This window comes from Passer domesticus, chromosome 4 (genome assembly GCF_036417665.1).
Source record: "Passer domesticus isolate bPasDom1 chromosome 4, bPasDom1.hap1, whole genome shotgun sequence".
NCBI classification, from domain to species: domain Eukaryota; kingdom Metazoa; phylum Chordata; class Aves; order Passeriformes; family Passeridae; genus Passer; species Passer domesticus.
Window position 1 is genome coordinate 83699032 of NC_087477.1, and position 23136 is coordinate 83722167.

A 23136-nucleotide genomic window follows, 5' to 3' on the forward strand; every position below is an offset into this window, starting at 1 on the left:
TTTTATCCCCCAAATGGCAGCTTGACTGTGGCATTCAGCTTGTCAGCAGGCTGGGGGAACGAGCCACAGGCCCGCTCTGCCTGCTCGCTGAGCTGCTCTGAGCAGGCTTTTGGCCTTCAGAGTGACAGCAGGAAAAATCCCAGATTTGACCCCAGGAGCTCAGGGGGAGCAGCACTGACATCACTGCCTGCTTCCAGCCTGGGCTGCTGCTCCAGGCCTGGCCCTGGCTGAGCACAGCCACCCGAGCCCTCCTGGGCATCCCAAGTGTGCCCCAGGGACCGTCCTGGTCATCCCAGGTGTGCCCCAGGGACCGTCCTGGTCATCCCAGGTGTGCCTCAGGAACCCTCCTGGGCATCCCAGGTGTGCCCCAGGACCCTCCTGGGCATCCCAGGTGTGCCCCAGGGACTGTCCTGGGCATCCCAGGTGTGCCTGCCCCAGGATCTACCCTGAGCATCCCAGGTGTGCCCCAGGGACTGTCCTGGGCATCCCAGGTGTGCCCCAGGGACTGTCCTGGTCATCCCAGGTGTGCCCCAGGAACTGTCCTGGGCATCCCAGGTGTGCCCCAGGGACCCTCCTGGGCATCCCAGGTGTGCCCCAGGGACTGTCCTGGGCATCCCAGGTGTGCCCCAGGAACCCTCCTGGGCATCCCAGGTGTGCCCCAGGAACTGTCCTGGGCATCCCAGGTGTGCCCCAGGGACCGTCCTGGGCATCCCAGGTGTGCCCCAGGGACTGTCCTGGTCATCCCAGGTGTGCCCCAGGGACCGTCCTGGTCATCCCAGGTGTGCCTCAGGAACCCTCCTGGGCATCCCAGGTGTGCCCCAGGGACCGTCCTGGGCATCCCAGGTGTGCCCCAGGAACTGTCCTGGGCATCCCAGGTGTGCCCCAGGGACCGTCCTGGGCATCCCAGGTGTGCCCCAGGGACTGTCCTGGGCATCCCAGGTGTGCCCCAGGACCCTCCTGGGCATCCCAGGTGTGCCCCAGGAACTGTCCTGGGCATCCCAGGTGTGCCTCAGGAACCCTCCTGGGTATCCCAGGTGTGCCCCAGGAACTGTCCTGGGCATCCCAGGTGTGCCCCAGGAACTGTCCTGGGCATCCCAGGTGTGCCCCAGGACCCTCCTGGGCATCCCAGGTGTGCCCCAGGGACTGTCCTGGGCATCCCAGGTGTGCCCCAGGGACTGTCCTGGGCATCCCAGGTGTGCCTCAGGAACCCTCCTGGGCATCCCAGGTGTGCCCCAGGGACTGTCCTGGGCATCCCAGGTGTGCCCCAGGAACTGTCCTGGGCATCCCAGGTGTGCCCCAGGGACTGTCCTGGGCATCCCAGGTGTGCCCCAGGGACTGTCCTGGGCATCCCAGGTGTGCCCCAGGAACCCTCCTGAGCATCCCAGGTGTGCCCCAGGAACCCTTCTGGGCATCCCAAATGTGCTCCAGAATCCCTTCTGATCTTCCCAAATGTGCCCCAGATCTACCCTGAGCATCCTAAATGTGCCAGCAGGAACTGTCCTGAGCATCCCAAATGTGCCTGCCCCAGGATCCCTCCTGGGCATCCCAAATGTGCCCCAGATCCACCCTGGGCATCCCTGACATGCCCCCAGGGTCCCTCCTGAGCATCCCCAATGTGCCTGCCCCAGATCCACCCTGAGCACCCCAAATGTGCTCCAGGGTGCCTCTGGAGCCCCCCAGCTGTGCCCTCCCTGTGCCCTCTGCTGAGGGTCTGTGCCCTGAGGTTTTTGTGCTTGGCCAATCCCTGCCTCACCTTGAGCCTCTCAGGAGGACTTTGGGGTTTCTGGAGCTCCCTGGAGGGCAGGGCAGGGCAGGGATGGCTCCTGAAGGGGCTCAGTGCTGTGGAGTTTCCTGCTCATGGGGGATGTTCAGTCACTTTTTCATCTCTTTGGGCTTCTTCAGACAAATGTCGAGTGGCACTTAGGTGTTTGTTGGTATAACAGAGCCTGGAAGCACTCATTTATCAGGCAAATGTTGTGATTTATGGGCCCTGTGTATGTGTCTGTATATGCACATTTACTTTATTAATCTATGTACACAAAAGATTAGCAACAGCTGCTTTTGACAGCTTTGTTTCCCAATTATTTACTGCTCCTTCCCTTAGTCCTCTTTGTTTTTTTCATTTCAAAAGCACACCCAGATTTTTTGTGTGTGGAAAAAGCTTTTCTTTAATCACTCCTGCTTTTCAATTTAGCTTGAAAATACATTTTCATTCAAAGTGGAGAAGTTAAGCTGAAATCAGAAAAGCTTGTCTTCCTCCTCTCTTGCATGACTAAAAATAAGGTGCCAGTTCTGCCACATGAAATGTGTCATGATGGGAGCTGACAAGTCTGATTTGATAACTGCAATTAATATTATTTGTTCACTAATGCCATGTTAAATAGAAAACAAGATTTGGGAGGGGGAAAAGTCCATCTAACAGAGCTGAGAGAGTTCAGATTCCAGCTTGCTTAATGTTTCTTAAAAAACACTGGTTTGCATGCTTGATGCAGTTCTGTATGCAAATGAATCTGCTCAGCATTCCCAAGTGTAACAGTGAGAAATTCCTGGAGTGAACGTGTGCTGGGTGGGCCAAATGCACTGGAAATCCTGTGTGCTCCCAGTTAATTGTTGGGAATTGGGAATGTAAATCAGGCTCTGTCAGTGCCAGCCCTGAGCAAACCCCTCTGATCTCTGGCTGTATGGGAGGGATGTGGGGGACATCACAGGGATCAGCTCAGACTCCTGTTCCTGATTTTAAAGCAGGATTCAGAGTTATTAAATCCTGTCACTGCCCCGATACCATCCCTGCCCCAATCCTCACTGCCCCAATTTCAATCCCATCTCTGCCCCAATCCCAATCCCATCTCTGCCCCAATCCCAATCCCATCTCTGCCCCAATTCCCCAATCCCTCACTGTCCCAGTCCCATCTCTGCCCCAATCCCCTCGTTGCCCCAGTCCCAACCCCATCCCTGCCGCAACCCCATCCCTGCCCCAATGCCAGTCTCATCCCTGCCCCATCCCTCTCTGCCCCATCCCTCTCTGCCCCAAATCCCATCCCTGCTCCATCCCTCCCTGCCCCATCCCTCCCTGCCCCAATCCCATCCCAGCCCCAATCCCATCCCAGCCCCAATCCCATCCCTGCCCCAATCCCTCCCTGCCCCGATCCCTTCCTGCCCCAATCCTGCCCCACCCCTCCGTGCCCGATCCCGCTGTTCCCCCCAGGGCTGCCCCCTGTGAGCCCCTCGGGGGTGTGCTGTGTGTGGAGCAGGCCCTGAGAGCTGCTGTGTTACAAAGCAGTTTTGGGTGCTTCCCTCCTTGGCTCTGCTCCCCTGTGCTGCTGTCTGCTCCTGTCCTTTCTCACACTCTGACACCCGTGTGTCAGAATTCATTTTGCCCTCCAGCTCTGGGCTGAGCCCTCTGGAATTCCTGCTGCTGTCACACTGCTCAGGGACAGCTGTTTACTCCTATTTCTTTAAGATACATCTCATTTCCTTTCTCTAAGCTTCCAAAAAAGCATTTAAATAATATTTGGTATTGCAAATTCAGTTATTCTACCTGGGTAATTATCCTCTCACTACCTAGAGTTCTAAAGTAATTAAAAAATGTTGATTGGAAATATTAAATTAAAAATTAATGAGCAAGGTTGACTTGTGGTTGGCTGTCCCTGGTCAGGTGATGCAGTGTGGGTGGAGAAGCCTCAGGCTGGAGCTGCTGGAATGAAAACTGGATTTTTTGTGTGTAATGATCATTTTTCTGATGTGATTGTGTTCCTCTAAGTGCTGCAGACTGTGGCTTGTCTGAGTAGTTGGAAACTAATGAGCCTAAATTAAAAAAGTGGCATTTCTGGGTTAGAAAGTCACTCCCTTGACCACAAATAGCTCTTTCCATTTAAAAATAAAAGCTTGCTTAGAATACTGGAAGTATTGTTTTGCACCCCTCAGACATGTCTGTAGTTATTTACACTTCTCAGACACCAGCTTAGAGTTAAAAAAAGGAGAACCCCCCCCAAACATACAGTTATATCTAAATCCCACAGATAATTCCATATATATTAGAGTTGTTTTACTCTCAGGGTATAAACAATTTCCATTTGTTTTGTAAGTAATGAACTGGAAAAAACCACCAAGTACCTCAAAGAGCAAAGAAATGCAGGATAGAAACTAAAATTGCTGCAGCAATCATCACTGTCTGCTGGGTTTGATTATTGCTTGAACCTGGATCCCTCAGGAAAACAATGGCACACAGCCTTTGCTGGAAGCAGCTTATGGAAAAGCAGAGTAGGGAAGGAGCTGTGGGATGCTTGGGCTGCAGAGTGAAAGGTGGTGGGGACAAATCCCTGTGGGATCCCACCTGGCAGTCAGGGAGGTGCTGCCTGGGCTGAGCAGGCTGGGCATGGCACAGGAGGAGATTTGGGATGAGTTTGGGATGGCAGTGCCAGGGTGAGTGGCTGCAGACCTGGCTTTGGTGTGGGCTGAGAAAGCTGAGTTTAGTCCTGGAGGGAGGAGGCTCCGGGGTCTGGGGTGGGATCCCCTCCCCTCCCTGCAGCTGGGGTGTGGGGCTGGGGTCTCTGGAGTCTGAGGCTGGGGTCTCTGGGGGTCTTTGGGGGTGTGCAACTGGGATCTTTGGGATGTGGGGCTGGGGTCTCTGGGGATGTAGGACTGGGATCTTTGGGGATGTCATGCTGGAATCATTGGGAATGTGCAGCCGGGATCTTTGGGGATATGGGGCTGGTATCATTGGGATTGTGGAGCTGGGGTCTTTGGGTATCTTTGGGGATGTGAGGCTGGTATCTTTGGGAATGTGGGGCTTGGGTCTTTGGAAATCTGAAGCTGGGGTCATTGGGGATGTGGGGCTGGGGTCTTTAGGTCTGTGAGGCTGGGGTCTTTGAGGATCTTAGGGGCTGTGAGGCTGGGGTCTTTGGGACCGTGAGGCTGGGATCTTAGGGACTGTGAGGCTAGCTGCCAGCTCTCAATGCCCTGTTGGTGTTTTCTCTCCCAGATATCCAGGAGAGCAGATTCTCCCCCTGCCTGCCCCTGCTGCTGAGCCCAGGCCTGGCTGAGACGTTCCTGCAGGGATCCCAGCTGGATTTCCTTCCCCTGAGGTGGGATGGGGCTCCTGGGGCTGGTTCTGGGCTCAGAAATGGGGTTTGGGGTGTGTGGAGAGGAGGCACCGCTGGGTTTTGCCTTCAGGAGAGTTTGAGCCAGGGAAAAGCAGGAGCAGGCTCTTCTGAGCTTGTCATGCTGAGGTACCTGGGGAAAATGGGAAAATGAGCAACTCCACCCTCTTCAACATCTCTTAGACTCTGGAATAAACTTCATGAAACTCTGGGGACAAAGATCGGGTTTCTGTATTTACAGGAGTAAACCATACATGGGCAGTGTTGTGGTTTGTGGATGCTGGAGCCATGTGTGGAATTTACAGTACAAGTTTGGGGTTAAAATGCATAAAGAAAGAGCTGTTCCAGTAAAAGGCTTTGTCACCTTCATTCCGAGGTGCTCTGCTTGCATGGAATAATATTTATTAGGGTTTGATGGTATGTTTAATAGAAAGGAACTATTAATTAAGCAATCCCCAGTATGAGAATTAGAACTTTATAGGAATTTGTTGCTTATCTGAGACCTGGCTGCTTTTATATACTTTAAAAAATAATTGATATAATGAACTGAAGTAGGTGATTTATATTAAAAAATCACAGGCAAGCTGAGATATGTGTAAGCACATGTTGCATATTTTACGTAGCTAATTTTATTAATTTATGTAACTAATAACAGCCTGTCAGTAAAAAATGTTTCAGTCCTAAACAGGTTGAAAAATATTGCCATACTAAGTAAAAATTGATATTATTATAATATTATTTTTGAGCCTTTGTTTTATAGGAGATTTTTGATATTTCTTTGCATTCCTTCAGGTTTTGCCCCTTTAGGGGAGGCATTTATGGGTATTTGTGTGAATATTGCTAACCCCCAGTTGTCACTGAAGTTCTTTTGCCTCTGACTTAAGCCAGAGATGTTGGAATAAAAGAAATGATCAGAAATTCCCTTTTCTTGCAGAGGAATCCCGGATGTTTCTGGAGCATTCCTGGAGTGTTCAGAGCCTCCCCAGGTCCATGGCAGCGCATCCCTGAGGGGCCCAGCCCTTCCCAGTCCATCCCAGCCCGTGGGACAGGCGGATCCTGGAGCTGCCCCCCGGGCTGGGGAGCCCCTGGGCAGCCAGGGGGACAGTGGGGACAGTGACAGTGGCACTGAGCAGGAGGCACCAGCCCCCCCAGCACAGCCAGCTCCCGAGGAGGGGCTGGCAAAGGGGCTGGAGCAGCCCTGGGGCACAGCTGGGAAGGATGGACACTGCTCTGGTCACTCCTGTGGCCACTCCTCCCAGGACAGTGATGGCCCAGCTGCTGGCTCTGAGCTGTCAGAGGGCAACAAGGAGTCCCCGGGGCAGGAGGAATCCTCCTCCTCCTCCTCCTCTTCCTCCTCCTCCTCGGGAAGCTCCTCGTACACAACTGCACTGACCAAATTCTCTGAGAGAAGTGAAAGGGGGGTGCAGCCGGAGAAGGTGAAGGTGCTGGGGAGTGCAGCAGCAGCCCTGGAGAAACTGGAGAAGGGAAAGAAGGTGCCTGAGCTTGGCTGGTCAGATAACTTCTGTGATGGCCTGAGGAAAGGCCGTGCCAAAACCTCGGGTGCTCAAGGTGTTCTCTGTGCAGCAGCCTCTGGGGCAGGCAGGGGAGGGCTGCAGGAGCCTGGGGTGCAGCCCAGGGGCTCCCGGGGGCTCCCAGCTGCTCCTGAGGAGCTGCAGGGAGCTCTGCTGGACCAGCAGCAGCCAGCAGGGAGGCTGGGGACGCTGAGCCAGCCCCAGGACACTGCCCCGTGCCCTGGGCATTCCCCAGAGCCTGCAGGGAGCAGGGCTGAGCTGACTGCCTCTGACTGCTCCATAGAGAGGGGCCACAAGGCCACAGAGATCTCCCCTTCCTTCAGCCTGGGGGGTGAGGGCTCCTTCTCCCTGCACCTGGCTCATCCCAACTTCCAGTCCACTCCAGGGGTGCTCCTCAAGAGAGCTGGGAAGGCAGAAGGACCTGCTGGAGTCCTGGTGATCCCTTCGGAGCTTCAAGGCTCTCCTTGCTGTCCCAGTGAAGAAGCCCCAGGGAAGCCCCCTGCCCCTGGGTCCTCTGGGGAGCAGCACCCTCCCCAGAGTGCTGTGGAAGAGACCTGTGGGCGTTTGGAGTCCTTGAGGCTGGAGTCCCCCTGCCCTGGCAGGATGCAATCCCTCCCCTCCCTGGGGCTCCTGGAGAAGGTGGAACCCCCCAGCCCTGGCAGGCTGCAGTCCTTCCCATCCCTGGGGCTCCAGGAGAAGGGAGAATCCTCCTGCTCTGGCAGGATGCAATCCCTCCCATCCCTGGGGCTCCTGGAGAAGGTGGAATCCCCCAGCCCTGGCAGGATGCAGTCCTTCCCCTCCCTGGGGCTCCTGGAGAAGCTGGAATCCCCCTGCCCTGGCAGGATGCAGTCCTTCCCATCCCTGGGGCTCCAGGAGAAGGTGGAATCCCCCAGCCCTGGCAGGATGCAGTCCCTGCCCTCCCTGGGGTTCCAGGAGAAGCTGGAATCCCCCAGCCCTGGCAGGATGCAGTCCCTGCCCTCCCTGGGGTTCCAGGAGAAGCTGGAATCCCCCAGCCCTGGCAGGATGCAGTCCCTGCCCTACCTGGGGCTCCTGGAGAAGGTGGGAGCCTGGGCCCTGGGCCAGCCTCAGCAGGGTCCCGGTGCCACCAGCTCCCGTGTGCCAGGTGGGTCTCCTGCTGCCAGGACAGCCTGCAGCGCACCTCCCAGGGCTTCAGGCTGTGTTTTATCAGTCCAGAGGAGCCCTGGGCACCCCGAGGAGCGTGCTGCCCCTGGCTGCAGGGGGACAGGCTCCCTGGGCAGCGTGCATTTCCCCAGCAGCGAGCTGCTGCCTGCCCCTGCTCTGAGCAGGTCCCAGTCTGACAGCACCGTGAACATTTCCAGCAGCAGCAGAGCCCTGCCTGCAGCGAGCCCGGCAGCACAGGGCACGGGGCAGCCCCCGGGGCAGCAGAGCCCTGCTCTGGGAGCCTCTGGCAGCTGCACCCCCCCAAAGCTGCTGCCTGCACCCCGTGCTGAAGGGGTGCCCAGCACCGCCAGGCGAAGCTCGGCCCCAGGGGTGTGTGTGCCCAGTGCTGCTCAGCTCCTTCAGAAGGACGGCAGCTGCCCAGCTGAGGAGCAGCAGGACTGTGGGGAGGAGGGAAATCCGTCCCTCAGCCTCAGTATTCCCACTGGTCACGGCATCATGGACAGCTTTGGAGCCGTTTCCTTGGAGAGTTTGAATTTTCCTGATGGTCCTGAAGAGCCTCAGGGGGCCCTGGTGGTGCCCAGGCCCTGCCCCAGTGCAGGAGGGGACAGTCCCATGCCCCCTGGAGCAGCCCTGGAGACTCCCAAGAAGGAAGAGCTGAATATTGAAGAAAGGATCCCGGTAAGTTTGGTTCTAGTTCCAACTCTGGTTCCAGAGTTATCCATTTTTTTCCCCAGTTATTCATTTATTTTCCCAGAGTTATCAATTTTTTTTCCCCCACAGTTAACCATTTATTTTCCCAGACTTATCAATATTTCAGTTATATGCTTTTTTTCAGTGTTGTCCATTTGTTTTTCAGTGTTTCCCATTGTTTTTCAGAGTTTTCCATCTGTTTTTTAGAGCTTTCCATTTGTTTTTCACTTTCTGCTCTTTTAGGAGAGGATCTAATCACTGCAAGCCCTGGTTTTACACAGGGTTGTGCTGCAGTGAATTTCATCCATGATACTGGTTCAGCTTATCTTAAATAGAGGTGGAAAAATAACTTATAGTAATATTTAACATGGACAAAGACAGGGTTGGATATGGAAGAGTCTCTTGTCTTTACCAGGGATAGGTGAGTGTCAGGCTGTGGGAAATGGATTTGTAGGGAATTCTCAAAGCCTGACAGAAGGCTCCCCCAGTGTGCAAACTGAGACAAGAAATGCTGCCTTAGAAATGCCAGGGAACAGGACAGACACTGAGAAATGGAGCTGGAAACAAGTTTTAAAGGATGGCTTTGCAAATGAGACTGGATACTTTGGAGAAATAGAACTGTCAGAGGTGCATTGGAGTGGGGCCCAGGAGGGGTACTTTTGGATTATTGGCTTGTTAATTTTGGATTTTTTGCTTTAAGGCATCTACAGCATGGTGTGGCCAAAGCTGATAGGCCAAGAGACACAGTGTATTGTAATTAGGAAATAGTTAAATTCTGGTTGTGATGGTGTGAATTCTAACATCTGTATGGTCTCACCCTCCTCATGAGATGAAAATGGAATAAAAGTTTTGAAAACACCTCCCAGTTTCCCCATGTCTGGGTCAGAAAAGGGCTCAATCCAGCACCAGGGGGCAGGAGGAGAGAGAAGGGAGAGGTGGTGGCTCTCTCAAAGGTCAGGCTCTCCCTGTCCAAACGTGGGGTTCAGGCTCGGGTGCTGAGTGAGGAGAGCTGAGCCACCCCAGCTCTGCAGGAGCAGCAGTCCCAACACGGCTCCTTGGACACGAAATCTCTTTTTTCCTGTGATTTTCTCACTCTGCTTTTTCACTGTGTTCCAGTTTCTGAGGCCTCAATTCTGAATTCTTGATGTGTTCCTCATGAGGGAGCTTTCAGAGCCTCTTGATCCCTTCCCTCCCTTCTGTCCTGTGTGGCTGACCCAGGTTTCTCCTGGCTGGAGCCCTGTGCAGCCACCTTCAGGGCATTAACAGCTGGGAGTGTGGAGCAAATGAGATGCAGATTTATGGTAATGACAAACGTGTAATTATCCTCTGAGTAAGAGGCTGCTCCTCTCACAAGATGACTCCATAATCACCAGGTCTTTGGGAATGTGCTCTGGAAGCTCTTTTCACTCTGTTGTCCCTGCAAACCCGTGGTGAAACAAATATAAATATTGGAGGGAGGGTGTTTGAAATGCAGTTCATGAGACACAGAGATGACTTGTGTTCCTGGCTATAATTACACACTCTCCAGCCCAGTTCTGAGGAACGCTGCTCCCATAAATCCCTGGAAGGTAAAGAGGTCAGGTCACTTATCTGGCTGTTCATGTGGAACTTTATGATAAAATTGTAGGAAATGGAGCTGGCTGTGATGTGTAAGGTAATTTATTTCCTTTTCCTGGCTAGTTTAGGACATAGTGCGGATGAGTTGAAATTAATTTGCCCTACAGGTGATGAAGTCAAGGCAAATTTTGGCTGGTTTTTTTCCCTGCATATAAGGTCTCTGTGTAAACCAGCTCTGACAAAAATGCTCCCAACTATTTGCCTGGAAGATTTGACCAAACTTGTCCTAAAAATGAGGAGCTTCTCTGCTGCTGCCTGGAATTCCCGAGCCTGCCAGTGTCTCCTGAGCAGCAGCTGAGTGGGGAGGGAGAAGGCTTTGAACCAAAACCTTTGTGGTTCTAGCCCAAACCTTTGTGGTTCTAGCCCAAACCTTTGTGTTTTGAACCCAAACCTTTGTGGTTTGAACCCAAACCTTTGTGGTGTTAGCCCAAACCTTTGTGGTTCTAGCCCAAACCTTTGTGGTTCTAGCCCAAACCTTTGTGTTTTGAACACAAGCCTTTGTGGTTTTAGCCCACACCTGTGTGTTTTGAACACAAACCTTTGTGGTTTGAACCCAAACCTTTGTGGTGTTACCCAAACCTTTGTGGTTTGAACCCAAACCTTTGTGGTGTTACCCAAACCTTTGTGGTGTTAGCCCAGACCTTTGTGTTTTTAACCCAAACCTTTGTGGTGTTAGCCCAAACCTTTGTGTTTTGAACACAAACCTTTGTGGTTTTAGCCCAAACCTTTGTGTTTTTAACCCAAACCTTTGTGGTGTTACCCAAACCTTTCTGGTGTTAGCCCACACCTCTGTGTTTTTACCCAAACCGTTGTGTTTTCACCCACCCCTCTGTGTTTGCACCCACCCCTCTGTGTTTGCACCCACCCCTCTGTGTTTGCACCCACCCCTGTGTGTTTTTAGCCCACCCCTGTGTGTTTTTAGCCCACCCCTGTGTGTTTTTAGCCCACCCCTCTGTGTTTTTAGCCCACCCCTCTGTGTTTTCAGCCCACCCCTGTGTGTTTTCACCCACCCCTCTGTGTTTTCACCCACCCCTCTGTGTTTTTAGCCCACCCCTGTGTGTTTTCACCCACCCCTCTGTGTTTTCAGCCCACCCCTCTGTGTTTTTAGCCCACCCCTCTGTGTTTTCACCCACCCCTCTGTGTTTTTAGCCCACCCCTCTGTGTTTTCACCCACCCCTCTGTGTTTTCAGCCCACCCCTCTGTGTTTTCGCCCACCCCTCTGTGTTTTTAGCCCACCCCTCTGTGTTTTTAGCCCACCCCTCTGTGTTTTTAGCCCACCCCTGTGTGTTTTCACCCACCCCTGTGTGTTTTCAGCCCACCCCTCTGTGTTTTTAGCCCACCCCTGTGTGTTTTCACCCACCCCTGTGTGTTTTCACCCACCCCTCTGTGTTTTCACCCACCCCTCTGTGTTTTCACCCACCCCTCTGTGTTTTTAGCCCACCCCTCTGTGTTTTTAGCCCACCCCTCTGTGTTTTCACCCACCCCTCTGTGTTTTTAGCCCACCCCTCTGTGTTTTTAGCCCACCCCTCTGTGTTTTCAGCCCACCCCTGTGTGTTTTCACCCACCCCTCTGTGTTTTTAGCCCACCCCTCTGTGTTTTCAGCCCACCCCTCTGTGTTTTTAGCCCACCCCTCTGTGTTTTTAGCCCACCCCTCTGTGTTTTCAGCCCACCCCTGTGTGTTTTCACCCACCCCTCTGTGTTTTTAGCCCACCCCTCTGTGTTTTCAGCCCACCCCTCTGTGTTTTTAGCCCACCCCTGTGTGTTTTCACCCACCCCTGTGTGTTTTCACCCACCCCTCTGTGTTTTCAGCCCACCCCTGTGTGTTTTCACCCACCCCTCTGTGTTTTCAGCCCACCCCTCTGTGTTCCCACCCACCCCTCTGTGTTCCCACCCACCCCTGTGTGTTTTCACCCACCCCTGTGTTTTTAGCCCACCCCTCTGTGTTTTCACCCACCCCTCTGTGTTCCCACCCACCCCTGTGTGTTCCCACCCACCCCTCTGTGTTTTCACCCACCCCTCTGTGTTTTCAGCCCACCCCTCTGTGTTTTTAGCCCACCCCTCTGTGTTTTCAGCCCACCCCTGTGTGTTTTCACCCACCCCTGTGGGTTTTCACCCACCCCTCTGTGTTCCCACCCACCCCTCTGTGTTCCCACCCACCCCTGTGTGTTTTCACCCACCCCTGTGTTTTTAGCCCACCCCTCTGTGTTTTCACCCACCCCTCTGTGTTTTCACCCACCCCTCTGTGTTTTCACCCACCCCTGTGTGTTCCCACCCACCCCTGTGTGTTTTCACCCACCCCTGTGTGTTTTCGCCCACCCCTCTGTGTTTTCACCCACCCCTGTGTGTTTTCACCCACCCCTCTGTGTTTTCACCCACCCCTCTGTGTTTTCACCCACCCCTCTGTGTTTTTAGCCCACCCCTCTGTGTTTTCACCCACCCCTCTGTGTTTTTAGCCCACCCCTCTGTGTTTTTAGCCCACCCCTCTGTGTTTTCAGCCCACCCCTCTGTGTTTTTAGCCCACCCCTCTGTGTTTTTAGCCCACCCCTCTGTGTTTTCAGCCCACCCCTCTGTGTTTTTAGCCCACCCCTCTGTGTTTTTAGCCCACCCCTCTGTGTTTTCAGCCCACCCCTGTGTGTTTTCACCCACCCCTGTGTGTTCCCACCCACCCCTGTGTGTTTTCCCCCACCCCTGTGTGTTCCCACCCACCCCTGTGTGTTCCTTCCCCTGCAGCTGGAAATGCAGTGCCAGCAGGCGAGGCTGCAGCCCAGCCTGCCGGGCAGTCTGAGCTCCCGGGCCGCGGTGCCCGCCGTGGGCAGCAGAGCTCAGGGTCTCCCTGTGCCGATGTTGTCTCCCCAGGTGTACCTGCGCAACCTGGGCATCGAGCAGTCCCCGGGCTCCATCCTGGCCCCCTTCGTGCCCCCCGCGCCCCTCCCGGAGCTGGAGTTCTCCCCCTGGCAGCTCAGGAGCCTGCAGCCCCCCCTGGACACGCTGGACAGGGACCCCCCCCACGCTCAGGGTACGGGGCTGGGGGGCATGGCAGGGGGCAGGGCCTGCGGCTCCTTTCCTTGGCTTAGGTTATTGTGAATAACTAATTGTAATCGTTAGAATATTGTATTATATTATTATATTATATATTATACTATATCATATTATATCATATCATATTACATTACATTTCATTACATTATGTCATACAACATCATTACATCATATGATATAATATGACATTATATTATATCATATCATATCATATTCCATCTTATAATATAATATAATATATTACATTACATTACATTATATCATATTATATTATATTACATCACATCACATTATATTACATCACATTATATTACATCATATTATATGATATATTATATTATATTATATTACATTACATTACATTACATTACATTACATTGTATTATATCATATCATATCATATCATATCATCATAATTTATTACATTATATCATATCATAATTTATTACATTATATTACATTATATTACATTATATTATATTATATTATTATATTGTATTGTATTATATTGTATTATATTATATTATATTATATTATATTATATTATATTATATCATAATGTATAATATTATATTATTATGTAACTAATAATAATATATGTTATATATTATGTAACTATAATTGTTATATATAGTATAACTAATTATAATTAGTTAATAACTAACTAATTATTTGGTTTATTATTAATAACTAACTGTAATTAGTTATTAATAATACTAATTATATTGTTCTATATATATTATAGAATAATATGATATATGTTAATAATATTATATATGGTCTATACTATTATATAATATTATTAATAAATGCTGTTAAATTATATTATTATTGTATATAATCACAGAACAAATATTATTAATAATATAATATAGGTTATTATTGTTATTTTTCTATAGTATAGCTAATTGTAATTATAATTAGTTAGTAACTAATAATTATTTGGTTAGGTTATTATTAATAATTAATTGTTTGTGGTTTGTAATGTGGGTTTATTTAATTACATAATATTACTTAAACTTATGAGGAAGGTGAAGAAGAAGGATTAGTTACTGTTGTACAACTTTTGTTTTATATATGAGTAAATACTGTATAATGTTATATACTAAATAATGCATAATACTACAATTACTGCATATTACTAAAGCTTTACAATATATTTTTATATTTTTTATGAAACATTACTATATGTTACTGAACTTTAAATTCTAAGATTTCTACTTTGTGCAGTTACACACATTTATTTGAAGGACGCCCTCATGATTTTGGTTTTCTCCTGCCATTCTGGAGGCTTTCTCTGGGGTCTCAGGCCAGACGCAGTGTTTTCCCGAGGGTCAGTGTTCTAGCACAGAGTAAAACCCTCAGCAGGAGGGCACAGACCCCGCTCCCTGGGCTCGGGGGGTCCTGGCACCCACCTTCTGCCATCCCAGAGCAGACTGGGGCTCGGGGAGGTGCTCACACCTCTGCAAACTGCCTCCTGCTCAGGGCTGTGCCTGTGGCCACTGCAGGGACACGGGGCCCTCATTCCTTTATTGCTCTTTTCCCAAGAGGCCTTCAGAAGGAAATGGTTTGTATCTTGAGACTGAAGGACTGGCACCAGACTTTTTCTTCTTGGGAGAGAATAATTCTTGGGTTTTTTTTGCATTCTGGTATTTCTTGGTGTGTTCAGTGTGAAATTTTATCAGTGTTTTTATAACTGACCAGATCTGTTTCTAACTCCACCCACCCATCATCATCATCACCCAAATTAGTGTGGATTTGTAACACCAGCCCTGCCCGAGCTCCAGGAGGGTTTGGACACTGCTCCCAGGTGCACAGGGTGGGATTGTGCAGGGCCAGGCTGGATGGATGATCCCATCCAACTCTAGGTATGCTCTAATTCTCTGATAAGTTTTGTGTTTTGTTTGATATGTATCTGAAGTACTCCTGAGATTTCTTTCAGGAGACAATTCTCAGAGAAATCTTGGTTCAAGTCTCATCCTAAGAACAGCATGTGAAATATTTTCCAGTATTTGAGTTCTTCCCTCCCTTTGTGTGCCCTGCAGCACAGGAAGGGATGTTTGCTGTGTTCTGGAGCCTGCAGATACTCATTTGTGTTCTGTTCCTTTGCAGGGGCGTTGCTGCCAGCCTTTGAGATGTCCCAGGCCAGCTTTGGCTCGGATGTGTCCCCTCTGAGCGTGTCCCTCGCCGTGGGCTCCGAGGCTGGCTCGGAGCAGGAGCAGGAGCTGCTGTCCCCCCTCGGGGACCCCCCATCCAGCCCGGGCAGTGTGCCAGGCCCCCAGCTGGAGGAGGCTGCCCCAGCCCGGGGGGCAGAGGGGTGCCCTGGCAGTTCTGGGGCACGGCAGGACCTGCCCAGCTGCTCCTCGGGCAGCAGCCAGCAGGGATGGGCTGTGGGGGCTTTGCCTGGGGTTGGGAATGAGGTGGAATTGGACAGGGCATCCCCGAGCTCCGGGGTGGGAAGTGAGAGCAGCCAGGGCCAGGAAAAGGAGTCCCTGCTGGGGCCTGGGGTGCTGCAGGAGCTGCGGGAGCTGCTGGCACAGGTGGAGGGGCTCACTGCCAGCTGCAGCCGTCCTGCTGGCCCCACAGCCTCCTGCAGGGAGCCCGGGGAGCTCCCCCCGGGGCTGCCTGGGGGGGAGCAGGGTCCCAAGGGTTCCAGGCTGGGCCAGGAGTGGATCCCCGAGCTGCACAAGAGGCTGTCGTGGGATGAGGCCGTGACCCCGAGGGGTGTGCGGGGACAGGGGCTGGGGATGCCCCCTCTGGATGCTGCCAGCTGCCAGCTGGCATGGGGAGACCCTCTGGGGGCCAGCTCCCAGCGCAGGGAAGGGCTGAGGGGAACGGCCCAGGAGATGAGGGCAGGGAAATCCGCGGGGAGGTCGGAGCCAGAAGGGTGCAGCAGTGTGACCGCGGGCAGGGACCAGGCTGCCCGTGCAGGACTGGCACAGGGCAGTGCCAGCAGTGTGACCACGGGCAGGGACCAGGCTGCCCGAGCGGGGCTGGCACAGGGCAGTGCCAGCAGTGTGACCGCGGGCAGGGACCAGGCTGCCCGAGCGGGGCTGGCACAGGGCAGTGCCAGCAGTGTGACCACGGGCAGGGACCAGGCTGCCCGTGCAGGACTGGCACAGGGCAGTGCCAGCAGTGTGACCACGGGCAGGGACCAGGCTGCCCGAGCGGGGCTGGCACAGGGCAGTGCCAGCAGTGTGACCGCGGGCAGGGACCAGGCTGCCCGAGCGGGGCTGGCACAGGGCAGTGCCAGCAGTGTGACCACGGGCAGGGACCAGGCTGCCCGAGCGGGGCTGGCACAGGGCAGTGCCAGCAGTGTGACCGCGGGCAGGGACCAGGCTGCCCGAGCGGGGCTGGCACAGGGCAGTGCCAGCAGTGTGACCGCGGGCAGGGACCAGGCTGCCCGAGCGGGGCTGGCACAGGGCAGTGCCAGCAGTGTGACCACGGGCAGGGACCAGGCTGCCCGAGCGGGGCTGGCACAGGGTAGTGCCAGCAGCCACCTCAGCGCTGGCACAGCTCCAGAGCTGGGCCATCCTCCTCCCCTGGAGCCCCTGGGCACTGCCCCCGCTGGCCTGGGGGGCTCCCAGGGCTCGTGGTGCCAGGCTGGGAGGGCAGCAGGGACCCGGGGCAGCCAGGACAGCAGCAGTGGGGATTCCCTCAGTGCCCGGGTCAGGAGCCTCCTGGGGGAGCCCGGGCGCTGGCAGCAGCCGGGCAGTGCCCCGGGGGCGGTGCAGGGCAGCGTGCCCGGGGCTGGGGCTGCCCGGAGCCCGGCTGGCAGCAGCAGCAGCAGCAGCAGCAGCAGCAGCAGCAGCGGTGACTCGCTCGCTGCCCGTGTCCGCCGCCTCCTGGGCAGCGCCGCCCCCGGGGTCCCGGCCAGCCGCATGCTGAGGAGCGCCGAGGAGCAGGAGAGGAAGATCCGGGGTGAGAACTCCCCTCAGGGCTGGGGTTTGTCATGGGGTGACGGGTGAGGCTGCTCCCTGCTCGAAGGGGATCACTGTCCCCTTTACCGGGACACGGCTCCAGTGGGGGACACTTCCCAGTCATCTCCTCACTTCCACTATATCCCACTGAACTTCATTAATAGGCTTCTACAGCCTTTGGTAGAAAAAGATGGGAAATAGTTTAAAATGTAAGGAGATCAGAAGGACTGACTTTGGAGCAATTGTCCCAGTAAGACACTTCTTTTCTCTAAAGTGCTAAAAGATTTTGATTGATCCGTCCAGCTACCTGCAGAACCCACTTAAAGCTTTTGTGAGGGTCCTGTGCAGTGCCTGGGGGGATGTTCTTTGGAAATGTTCGGGCTCTGCCTCTCACTTCCAGAGGTCGCAGATCCAGGGATTCAGGTGCCACTGGGTTTTCTTGGCATTTCCTTGTTTGCCACAGGAAGTGTGTGAACTCTTGAGGGCACAGAAAGGAGCAGGACACTGGGGAATCTTCTGTGCTGTGATGAAACTGGGTAGAATTGGGCTTTTGCAGTTTGAAAAACCTTGTTTTCCTGACATCACTGTAAGGAATTATTTTGTCCACACAGTTATTAAGTCAGGAATGTGGGAAGGGATTGTGTGAGTGAGCTCTGACTTGTGTGTGAGACTGAGGATGACAGAACCAGGGAAGAGTCTTAGACCCATCTCCCCAAATAAATGATTCAATAGCCATTTGCCATTGTACTCCTGGTCATTCCAGGAGCTCTGGAATTTCATGTGGTCTGTGCTCTCTCAGCTGGGCTAACCAGAAATGCACAGCTTTGGCTTTAAGTTAAAAAGTGTTCTCATGCACGAAATGGGAAAGGGAACCTCTCGTGGTTTGTGTTTTTGGCAGCCTGGGTGAAGCTGAAACTGGCCAGCCAGTCCCAGGAGCATGGGGCAGACTGGGATGAAGAGACCCAGCTCAGGATGGAGGCAATCAAGGCAGAGCTGCTCCCAAAGACCAGGGACCCCACGCCAGCCAAGGTACAAACCAGCTCGGCTTGGGGGGAAAAATGCTGCTGCCCCTGCTCTTGGGGGGTTTTGGGGTTTTTAATGGTTTTCCCAGGCAGTTTGGGGTGGTTTGGCCCTGGGGGTGACACTCAGCTGCTGTCACTCAGGGCTGACACTCACCTGTCCCAGAGGGAGTGTGAAGGACAGAGGTGTGGGGGGACAGTTGGTGCTGCTGTGGGAAAGTGCCCAAAGCTCCAGCTCCTGGGTTGGGTGGGGAATTCTTTGCACAGAATGTTTGTGGAGGTGCTGATGGGCCTGGGAAGGTCCTGGGGCTGTGGGACTAACTGTGGGCACTGCCCTGGAGCTGGGGAGGGGAGGGGAGGGGAAGGGAAGGGAAGGGAAGGGAAGGGAAGGGAAGGGAAGGGAAGGGAAGGGAAGGGAAGGGAAGGGAAGGGAAGGGAAGGGAAGGGAAGGGAAGGGAAGGGAAGGGGCTCCAGGTCCTGCAGGTGAGGATGCCAGGGGAACCAGGCAGTGCTCTCCAGAGAGTAGGAGGTCTCTGTGGCAGCGTGGGGTGCCTGTGCTGGCTCAGGGCTGAGGAGGTTCAGGCTCTGCAGCTCTGATTGTCTGGAAGGAGTCCTGGAGCTGCCGTGGTTGGTGCATCTCCTTTGGAGTGCTCCAGTTCATTATAAAATGCATGGCTGGGCTGGAATTGGTCTGAGCAGGAGTGTGTTACCTCTGTTTTCACTTCAAATGCCATTTCTGGCACTGCTCTGGTCTCCAGGGTGATCAGGGCAGGTTTTTAGGGGCTGGTGGTTCAGACGAGTGCCCTGAGCTTTAGGAAGAGCTTCCTCTTGATTTATTCCCTTGATTTTCCCGTTTTCTCCTGCAGCCTGCCTGCCTCCCGGGAAAAGCAGCAGGGGTTGGTTTGTTTGTTTTAATTAAAAGCCCTCCATTAGCAGGAGTGACAATCAGTGCTTTAGGAGCACTCTGTGTTCAGAGTTTCTCTGGATCAGCAGTGCTGGGAGGAGACACAGCAGCTCCCAAAAGCCATCAGGCCAAGCTTCCCCAGTATTCCCAGACTGGTGGAATCTCTGGGCAGCTGGGGAAAAAAAAGTGACTATTTTATTTATAATGACAATATAATATAATATAATATAATTAATATAATATAATATAATATAATATAATATATATTACATAATATAGATTATTAAATATATAATAGTATTATAAATATTATTTAACATTTTAGAAATTCAGGTATTTCTTAAAATTCAGATTTCTTAAAAAAGAGAAACAAACACAAAACCAGGGCATCAAAGCTTTTTCCCCCCAGCGTTTAGATTTTGTTTGGTCACAGCTTTGTCCCTAGAAGGAGCTCTGTGCAGGGTGGAACCAAGGATTTTACCCTCCTGTGACTCAGTGTCAGCTGGGGATTGTTTTATCCCCATTTAGAGTAAGAAGAAATTCACCATAATTTTGCAAACCAAGCTCCTGAGAAATTGCTTTAGTTCAACCACAGCACCTCTTGCTTTGATCTCGAAAACACTTTTGCACTGCAATGTTTTTAACTTGAGATAAAAAAAAGGTTTGAATTTGCAGAGTGAAGGTCACTGGGTTTTTTTGTTGTACTTAAGATAAATGTGCTTCTCCCTCCAAGACAAACACTGTCACTGAAAAATACAGATTGTTCAGAACTGTTGCACTGAAAAAAACCACAGCCAGGCAAAATATTCTCCTGTAAATTTGATGGGAACTGGTGTGTACAATAAGGGTGGAAGGTTTAGAGCCAAAGTGCCTTGTATGGAGTTAAAAAGAACAGAGCAAAGATTAGGAAAAGACATTTTCCTTCTCCTAAGCTTTTAAGGCTGAGGAAGACACTGTTCTGCAGCTCCTGCACAGGGCCCTGTGCAGTGCCCGTGGGGCAGGTGGGGGATGTCTCTGGCAGTGTTCAGCTCTGCCTCTGGCTTTCAGAGGCACAGCTCCAGGAATCCAGGTGCCACTGGACTTGCCTGGTGTTTCCTTGCTTGCCATGGAAGTGTGTGAGCTCTGAGGGCGCAGAAAGGAGCAGGGCACTGGGGAAGTTCTCTGGGATGTTTCACTTGGGAAGATTTCCCAGCTTTCCTCTGGGTTTCCCAGGTCTGGCTGAGCAGAGGGTTCAGGAGGGGCCTGGGGTGGGCACAGCAAGGGGCTGCAAACGTGGCCTGGAGTGCTCTGCAGGGCTCAAAACCCCTGGAATACTGAACATGGACAGGCTGGAGAGCTGGGAATGTTCCCTGGAGAAGGGAAGGCTCCAGGCAGAGCTCAGAGCCCCTGGCAGGGCCTGCAGGGGCTCCAGGAGAGCTGCAGAGGGACTGGGGACAAGGGACAGAGGGACAGGACACAGGGAATGGCTGCCACTGGCCAAGGGCAGATTGGGCTGGGATCTTGGCAAGGAATTGCTGGCTGGGAGGGTGGGCAGAGGCTGGGCTGGAATTCCCAGAGAATCCCTGCATCCCTGGCAGTGCCCAAGGCCAGGCTGGATCCACCTGGGACAGTGGGAGGTGTCCCTGCCATGGCAGCTTTGGAGCTGCTGTTGGATGTAAACACAATTCCAGCACTTCAGTCTCAGGATTTTCCTCCTAAACTGAGGACCTGATCCCCCATCTGTACTTCAGGGTGCCAGTGCTCCCTGCTCCCTTCCCTGTGAGTTCCTTCCCCCTTGGTGCAGTGTTTTCCTCCACTCCCTGCTGTACTTTTCCACTCTTGAGCTTTCTCACTTCTCCAGGAAGTTCACGGAGTTGTAGCTCTAAATTTGCTCTGCAGGCTCCTGTGGATCATATGGCACAGGGAGCTTTTTTGGAAGGATGACACATAACAGGCACAATAAAACATGTGAAAGGCTTGGGAAGATGAGTTGATCACAACTTCTGTGCCTGCTCTCGCTGGTGGGAGTTGCTCTGGATTACCTCAGGCCGTTGAACTGGCACGTGGTGCAGGGAGGAGAAGGTTTGGGATCATCCCTGTGCTGGCACAGCTCTGCTCCCTGTCCCTGTGCTCTTCCACAGGCCCTCCTGGCTGCAGGAAATGCCAAATAATCCCATTTGTTGCCTTAAAATCCATAAAGGAATAGAGAAGTGGGATAGTGATCCAGGCCCCGCTGGAGCAGTTGCTGCTGTCAGGACATCTGGGATGGAGAAAGGCTGGGAAAGCTCTTGTGAAATACTTGTTTATGTGTTTGGTTTACACCAGAAATGTTTCCCACTGCTTTTTGTTGCCAAATTCCCAGTGGTTGATGGGGATATAATCACCCAGGGGCCCGTGGTGCTTCATGACTGAAATACACTCTGCTGCTTCCACAGTTGGCCCAATCAGCAGGCAAAAGTAAATATAACCTAGATTTTTGTGTCTTTTTTCTGTAATTCAGCTTATCTGGCCCATCTCCATGGCAGCACATTTATCTCAGATTTACTCTCTTCAGTGGAAGTGTTGGAATCTTGGGTTACACTTGAATGAATAAATTTATGTTGGTGGTTGGAATCATTCAGGTTGGAAAAGACCTCCAAGATCATCGAGTCCAACCATCAACCAGCACCAAAGTGTCCTCACATGCCTCACCCACACATTTTTGTGCAATTCCAGGGGTGGTGGCACCACCAGCTCCCTGTTCCAATGCCTGCTAACCCTTTCCAGGCAGAGATTTTCCCTGAGCTCCTTCCTAAACGTCCTCTGCTGCAGCCTGGGGCCACTGCAGAAGCTCTGTGCACAGGAGGGTGGTGGCCTGAGCCCACACACAGGGGGACAGGGGGTGGGAGGGCTGGATCCCCATGGAATTGTGTCTGTCCTGTCCCTTGCCAGCATTCCCTGCCCCTGCCCCAGATGGGAGCAGAACTGCAGGCGGGGCTGGGAGAGCTGCTCCTGGCACAGGGTGTGCAGGCTGCAGTGCCAGGGACAGCTCCCACTGCCCCAGGCTGCTCCCAGTGCCCCCCTGGCCTTGGGCACTGCCAGGGATGCAGGGCAGCCCCAGCTGCTCTGGGAATGCCAGCCCAGCCCCTGGCCAGCCTCCGTGCCCAGATCCCAGCCCAGGGTGCCCTGTCGGGGCTGGGAACAGCTCTGGGTGACTCTGTTCAGCCAGGGCAGAGCCAGCGAGGAGATCTCAGCCCAGCTGAGTGCTGCTCCTGCTGTGCTCCAGGGCAGCACCTCCCTGGGCTGGGGCAGCACTGGCCCTGGAAATGGCTGGGAATGGTGGCTGGCACTTTGAAAGGGTACAGGTTAACTGGTGCCTTACCAGCTGGGGTCCCTCCCTTCCTGATGGCAAACTCCTGGCTGGTCACAGCTCTCATCTTTGCCTTTTCCATCCAGGTTTGGCCAGGGTGGGACGTTCTCCACATGACCCTGAACTGTGCTCTGTTTTTCAGGATCCCTGGCTCTGTGGTTTGGAAGCAGCTTCTGAGCACCTGAGGAAGCAGGAGCAGGACCTGGAGGGTGACCAGGCTCCCGGGTGTCCCAGGGACAGGCATGGACAGCTCTCCAGGACTCGGGAGCTCCTCCAGCCCAGCTCCCCACCAGCAGCACCATTCCCTAGAGCTGTTCCCTGGGATTGCTCCCTGCTGCAGGACATGCTGAAACCCTGCAGTGCTGCTGACCTGCAGGACATGCAGCTGAAACCCTGCAGTGCTGCTGACCTGCAGGATGTGCAGCTGAAGCCCTGGAACGCTGCTGAGATTAAAGACATGCAGCTGAAACCCTGCAGTACTGCTGAGATGAAGGATGTGCAGCTGAAACCTTGGGGTGCTGCTGACCTGCAGGACATGCAGCTGAAGCCCTGGAACACTGCTGACCTGCAGAGTGTGCAGCTGAAACCCTGCAGTGCTGCTGAGATGAAGGACATGCAGCTAAAACACTGCAGTGCTGCTGAGATTAAAGACATGCAGCTGAAACCTTGGGGTGCTGCTGACCTGCAGGATGTGCAGCTGAAGCCCTGGAACACTGCTGAGCCCTGCAGTGCTGCTGACCTGCAGGACGTGCAGCTGAAGCCCTGCAGTGCTGCTGACCTGCAGGATGTGCAGCTGAAGCCCTGCAGTGCTGCTGAGCCCTGCGGTGCTGCTGACCTGCAGGATG

General features: G+C 53.1%; 1 protein-coding gene across 1 annotated transcript in view; it reads left to right on the top strand.

The window, feature by feature from the left end:
- LOC135299852 (collagen alpha-1(I) chain-like) overlaps positions 1 to 23136 on the top strand; it is a 45033-nt gene that overhangs the window by 21851 nt on the left and 46 nt on the right. Inside the window, exons 3-8 of the mRNA XM_064419281.1 lie at positions 4982 to 5084; positions 6034 to 8452; positions 12938 to 13097; positions 15233 to 17041; positions 17939 to 18069; positions 22434 to 23115. Coding sequence (XP_064275351.1) covers positions 4982 to 5084; positions 6034 to 8452; positions 12938 to 13097; positions 15233 to 17041; positions 17939 to 18069; positions 22434 to 23115 — 5304 coding nt within the window. The remainder of the gene's footprint in view (positions 1 to 4981; positions 5085 to 6033; positions 8453 to 12937; positions 13098 to 15232; positions 17042 to 17938; positions 18070 to 22433; positions 23116 to 23136) is intronic.